The sequence below is a fragment of the Ranitomeya variabilis genome, chromosome 5 (assembly GCF_051348905.1).
Source record: "Ranitomeya variabilis isolate aRanVar5 chromosome 5, aRanVar5.hap1, whole genome shotgun sequence".
In the NCBI taxonomy this organism is placed as follows: Eukaryota; Metazoa; Chordata; class Amphibia; order Anura; family Dendrobatidae; genus Ranitomeya; species Ranitomeya variabilis.
Window position 1 is genome coordinate 561,303,709 of NC_135236.1, and position 6,618 is coordinate 561,310,326.

The 6,618-nt window shown below is 42.6% G+C and overlaps 1 protein-coding gene across 1 annotated transcript in view; it reads left to right on the forward strand.

Moving 5' to 3' along the window:
• Positions 1–1,727, forward strand: part of LOC143776509 (solute carrier family 22 member 4-like) — a 143,724-nt gene extending 141,997 nt beyond the window's left edge. Inside the window, exon 10 of the mRNA XM_077265961.1 lies at positions 1,096–1,727. Within this exon, the coding sequence (XP_077122076.1) occupies positions 1,096–1,186 (91 nt within the window). The 3' untranslated portion in view covers positions 1,187–1,727. The remainder of the gene's footprint in view (positions 1–1,095) is intronic.
• Positions 1,728–6,618: the final 4,891 nt, after the last annotated feature.

Sequence of the window (6,618 nt, forward strand, 5' to 3'; positions counted from 1 at the left end):
AGTAAGAACGGACACATGGACCATACACTGATGACACACTGATGGGACAAACAGACACACAGATCATCTACAGATGACACACTGATCCAAAAAAACACTGGTAATACCGATACCATTTTTCATGTACAGGGTTAAATATGGATGTGTAAATGAGCCATTACTTATCAACACCATGCTGCAATACCAACACTCTACAGGATTCAGCAGTCCCCCATGGTAAAAGCAGAGCCCTTTGTGGACTGTACACTGAGCGTCACCAGTGGCATCACGGCCCAGATGATAAGCACATACTAGACAGGGACAGAATTTTGAATGTAAGTATATTATTAGTCTGCCTACAGTGCAGAGGCAAAGTTAAGGACAAATAATAAATATATTGCACACTTTATTGTCCACGTTACAGATGATAACGATTAGTGATGAGCGAATATACTCGTTACGCTCGGGTGATTTTTTAGTCCTCGGAGATTTAGTTTTCTTCACCTCAGCTGAATGATTTACAGCTACTAGCCTTCTTGATTACATGTGGGGATTCCCTAGCATCCAGGTAACCCCCACTTGTTCTTAGCCTGGCTAATAGCTGTAAATCATTCAGCTGAGGTGATGAAAACTAAATCTCCGAGCACTAACAAATACTCGGAGGACACCCGAGCGTGCTCGGGAAATCTCGAGTAACGAGTATATTCACTCATCACTTATAACGATTAATTAAAATTCCCCGGGACTAGAGATGTATAGTTAGTGATGTGCAGATTTTGCCAGGCCACTTTTGGGGACAGCCAAAGGCAGATGATCCCCATGTAGAATTGTGGCATTACTAACTGCAAATTCACAGTAAACACCCAATGGTCAGAAATAGCACAAGATGGATTTTTTTCCCAAGAAATTAATCCATTGCGTTTTGTGCTCCAAAGCGTGCACAGGTTTAGGGAGTGGGGAAATGCTAACCAATGGGTACTTCTTCCCCAGGGGAAGACGAGGGGGACACAGTCACCACTAGCAACTTGCTACTAAAATGGAGTTGTCTTTGTGAGTTACTTATATTGAAAATATTCATTTATCGTTCTTACTAAATAACTTTTTTTTTCTTTGCAGACTATGTTGCAGAAAGAAGGCCAATAAAGATCTTTATGAAAATTCAGAGGAATTGAAAAATGGCATCATATTAATGAACACAAAGTTATGATGTTCTGATCCTTTGTTGTAATTAGGGAATCTTATCATGTCTCTTGCTGATTGTACTGCACCTTTAAGTGACAACATGTAATTAACAGAACAACTTCATCTTTCAACACTTCTGAACGGCACAGAGAAGTCTGGGGTCACCAATGGATCCTGAGCGCTCAGCAGAGACATGAGGCATTGCTGTCTACTAATTTTTATCCAGTTTTTTAAGGTTTTTTTATGTATGTTAATTTGCATTGTGTGATTTCTGGTAATAATTCCTGACATTATGGAGTTCTGGTCATTGAGATCATGTTGACATTCAGATATTTTGGACCAGTGTTTACCTGTACCTGGCTACAGAATCCAGAGCGCAGAAGACCACAATTTCCTTGTTTTCTTGACTCACGTGGACTAAAAGAATATTATTTCTACTATAAGATTATTTTTCTACTATAAAGCCTATATTAGGCTGCAACAAATTGGGACCAAAAATCAGTTCTGTTCATAGAACGATTATCAAATACCGGTACTTTGTATATAAATAAAACTTAGCAGCCATATCTGTTGTCTATTTTCTTGTGTAATGGGATAAACCTACCGATCGATGGTTGCTCAGTTAACCCCCGCCGATACACAGTAAAATGGCAGACACTAAGGGGCCTAATTCCCTCATCACCGTCGGAATAAGGGCATAGCGCCCCCAAGAGTCCGAAAATCTCCCGAGTGTGCCCTCTACTAAAATAATTTCTCTCTTTCTCCTGACATGATAAACATGTCAGAGGAGAGAGAGAAATGATGTCCTAAAACCTCCCCCCCACTACCATTGCCATCCCCTGGTCCCTACTGCACTGTCTTTCGGCCATCCGTCTCCTCTTCCTCAAAAAAAAAAAAAATGGCAGGCACATATGCAGTGTGCCCACCGAGATCTGCCTGCCAGCATCCGGCATCAGCAGATATTTTTCCTATTGGCTCCTTTTGATCACTGTGATAGGGTCTATCACAGTGACCTAAATCTAATAATTAGTATGTCATCCTCTTAGATTTTTTTTTTAATAATTTTTATTTCTTCAATTCTTTGCCATTAGGGTTTGTGTTAGGATTGGGGACTAGGGTTGGGGTTAGGGCTCGCTGCTTAAGTTTGCATTGGGGGTGCTCAGATATGCACCAAGTATCACAGGTGCTTAAGTGACCTGCTCGAGTCTCTACCCCGCATGTTTCTGTGCTGTTAGGCAACCAAAAAACGTGCAGGGATCGCCCACCATATACGGGCAATGCCAACATGGATTTTTGGATGACTACTAACATAAAAAGCATAAATCATCAAGATCATGATCTCAGGAGACACACCTGAACTATAATTACTGACAAAAGAATGACTGGGTGTCTGTAGTCTATAAAAATGATAAATTCATTGAAAACACAAATATAAAATCAATAGCAGTAGAGGGCGCTGATGAAGCAAACGTACATCAGGGCACCAGGATCACATTCCACACCAGTCTTTAAGATGTGTCATTTACTTCTTGCACACAAGTCTTTATATTCAATTGGCAAATAGACTATAAACATGTACCATGCAGTATATACATTAAGCCATTTAGGCTTTGTTTTGGCATCTTCAATTCTATAGCTTAAAGGGAACCTGTCACCCCGTTTTTTGAAGATGAGCTAAAAATAGCGTTAAATAGGGGCAGAGCTGGGCGTTACATTAGTGTCTTTGTGTGCCTTTATTACCCACCTATGCTGCCGAAATACCTTTGTAAAGTCGCCGTTTTCTGCTGTCACTCACGCTGGTCTGGTCCTATGGGCGTGGTGACAGCGCTGTTTCTCCCCCAGAATCCTGCTCATCATTACGTTGGTGGCATAGTGGTGTGCGAATGTCCAAAAGGCGAATCCACTGCCCAGGTGATGAAAAACAGCGCGATCTGCGCTATTCAGCCGTTTACCGGTGGGCGCGGCCATCTTTCCTGTGGCCGCGCGTGCGCAGATGGAGCGCTCTGCTGCCCGGGGCTCCAGGAAAATGGCCGCCGCGATCTCCATCTGCGCACGCGCGGAATCCCACGGCACACAAAGACACTAATGTAACGCCCAGCTCTGCCCCTATTTAACGCTATTTTTAGCTCATCTTCAAAAAACGGGGTGACAGGTTCCCTTTAAACAATTTCCTAGACTGTTTTTTGATTCAACACTAGTGATATGTGATTTAACTACACTTATCTATTATGTGGTCCCAATTGTGCTACAGTTATACTGCTATTGATTTTATATTGGTGTTTTCAATAAAGTTTAAATTTTGAGACAAGGAAGGAGGGGATTCCGTCATCCGCCTTGTATGATGGGTTAAAACATGACCTTTAATAATAAATTTAAAATAGAAGTGAGAGATAAAAAACAAGGGGTGTGATAGGGAAGTGAGGGTGGTGGAAATGAAGGACAATGTCAACTTATTTTGATCAGAACACTCTTACCCCTGAAAATGAATTCATCCAAATTCAGGAAATATATACTTTGAACAGAAGGTGGAAGGGGTGAATGCACACATGAATTGATGCCCTGCATGGTTAATTGCTAATGGCAGGATGTATAGAGAGATCTAAAAAAACAAGACACGTATGGAAAAAGGTTATGAGGTCTCAAAAAACTACTAAACATAAAACTGGGTGACAAGTGACGTCATGGCTTTATATTCACGTATTCCACACAAACTAGGGACAGTGGCAATTTTGTACCATCTCATAAAATATGGTGGCTATTTTAATCCATTTAACAATTTTATTTTACCGGTGGTAGTAGTCTTAGGCAAAATCCTTTCGGATTTCTGTGGAGACCTGCTGCTACGGTTACACCTGCATGGGAGTTGTGACCTATTTTCACAATTGCAATAGGTGAGCACATTCCCTACAAAGTCTGTATTTATTTATATACAGTGTGACACATTGGGGGCGCCTTGTGTTTTTTTCTTTTCATTTTACCGGTGGTGACATTTTTACTGAAAATTTTTTTTTCTCGTTTGACAAGAAATGTTATCTTCAAATACTAGGTTGTCTGATGGCTGCCAGTTTCTCACCCTTGCAAGCTAAACTGTACATGTCGTGGTGGGAGGAAACAGTGTTGTACCTGCCAACCAACCCTTTACATTCCTCCATTATTTGGTTTGGCAGGTATATTGACGATCTGTCAAAAACTGAACGCCTTATGTTTCCTCCCTCTACTAACCTACCTATGCCTGACATTACCATTTCCGGGTGTGGTTCTACCATTACTCCCCAGCAAAACGCCCCTGTCTTGGGGTCATACTTGAGTCAGAGTTTTCATTCACCCCACACATCCGATCACTGGCCCCGCCCTTGCCATCTGCACCTCAAAAACATTTATAGAATTCGACCCTTTCTTACATTCGACTCTGCAAAAACTCTTAGGGTACTGTCACACTCTGCAACTTTCCAACGATCACGACCAGCGATACGACCTGGCCGTGATCGTTGGAAAGTCGTTGTGTGGTCGCTGGAGAGCTGTCACACAGACAGCTCTCCAGCGACCAACAATGCCAAAGGCCCCGGGTAACCAGGGTAAACATCGGGTTACTAAGCGCAGGGCCGCGCTTAGTAACCCGATGTTTACCCTGGTTACCATCGTAAAAGTAAAAAAAAACAAACCGTACATACTCACATTCCGGTGTCACGTCCCTCGCAGTCTGCTTCCCGCTCTGACTGAGTGCCGCCATAAAGTGAAAGCAGATCACAGCGGTGACGTCACCGCTGTGCTCTGCTCTTACATTCCGGCCGGCAGTCAGTCAGAGCGGGAAGCAGACTGTGAGGGACGTGACACCGGAATGTGAGTATGTACGTTTTTTTTTTTTTTACTTTTACGATGGTAACCAGGGTAAACATCGGGTTACTAAGCGCGGCCCTGCGCTTAGTAACCCGATGTTAACCCTGGTTACAAGCGAACGCATCGTTGGATCGGTGTCACACACACCGATCCAACGATGACAGCGGGAGATCCAGCGACGAAAGAAAGTTCCAAACGATCTGCTACGACGTACGATTCTCAGCAGGGTCCCTGATCGCTGCTGCGTGTCAGACACAGCGATATCGTATGGATATCGCTGGAACGTCACGGATCGTACCATCGTAGCGACAAAAGTGCCACTGTGTGACAGTACCCTTACTGTGTCTCTAATCCATTCTCATGTGGACTAATGTAATTCTCTACTAATCGGTCTTCCTCTTATCAAACTCTCCAATCTGTCTTGAATGCTGCAGCCAGGATCATATTCCTCACCAACCGTTACACCGATGCCTCTACCTTGTGTCATTCATTACACTGGTTACCCATCCACTCCAGAATTCAGTATAAACTTATTACCCTCACCCACAAAGCACTCCACGGCTCAGCACCACCTTACATCTCCTCCCTCGTCTCAGCCTACCACCCTACCCGTGCTCTCCATTCTGCTAATGACCGGAGGTTAACATCCTCAATAATCAGAACCTCCGTCTCCTGTCTCCAAGACTTTTCACGTGCTGCGCCAATTTTTTGGAATGCACTACAAAGGGTAATTTGATTAATCCCCAATATCCACCGTTTTAAGTGTGCGCTAAAAACACATTTCTTCAGACTGGCCTACCGCCTCAACGCATTAACTATCCCTGTGTTGCCCATTTAAATTTTTTTACCATAACCAGGTTCCTCATATCATGTTCTCACACGCTTTATGCATTTAATAGCTCTCTGTGCCTGTACTTTTACATATTCAGGCTGGTAACCGGTTCATGCAGCATTACATGGACACCCGATTTCCTAAATTATGGCTGGTCCATAATTATACATACATTATAATAATACAGAAGCAATTGTTACCATCCACCTTTCGTGTCTCCCCTATTTCCTCATAAACTGTAAGCTTGCGAGCTGGGCCCTCATTCCTTTTGGTATCTGTTGATCTATGTGCTTATTGTTATGCTGTAATGTCTATTGTCTGTACAAGTCCCCATTAAAATGTAAAGCGCTGCGGAATATGTTGACGCTATAGAAATAAAATTATTATTATTATTCATCTTTTCTGTTACAATGGACTTGCCCAATCAACTAAATTTTCTTTAGTTTATTAACAATAATACCCTAAATTTGCAATTTAATTCCAAGGTATTCAAACCCCATTTTTGAATGTGTTTCTCATTGGTAATTCTGACAGTTGTCCCATTAACACCAAACTTTATCGCAAACCTATCAGTGGAAACCCTGTCTTACATGCCTCCAGTTGTCATCCACGACAAGGAATCTCCCCTGGGTGAATTCATCAGGGCCCAATGAGCTTTTTCTAATGACATCTCATTTAAACAATATCAAACTCTCTAAGAGGGGTTACATCAAGCCCATCTTGAATAGAGCTGTCAAAATAGCCTCTCGACCACGCAGCGATCTCATAGACCAGACCTTGGCAAAGTG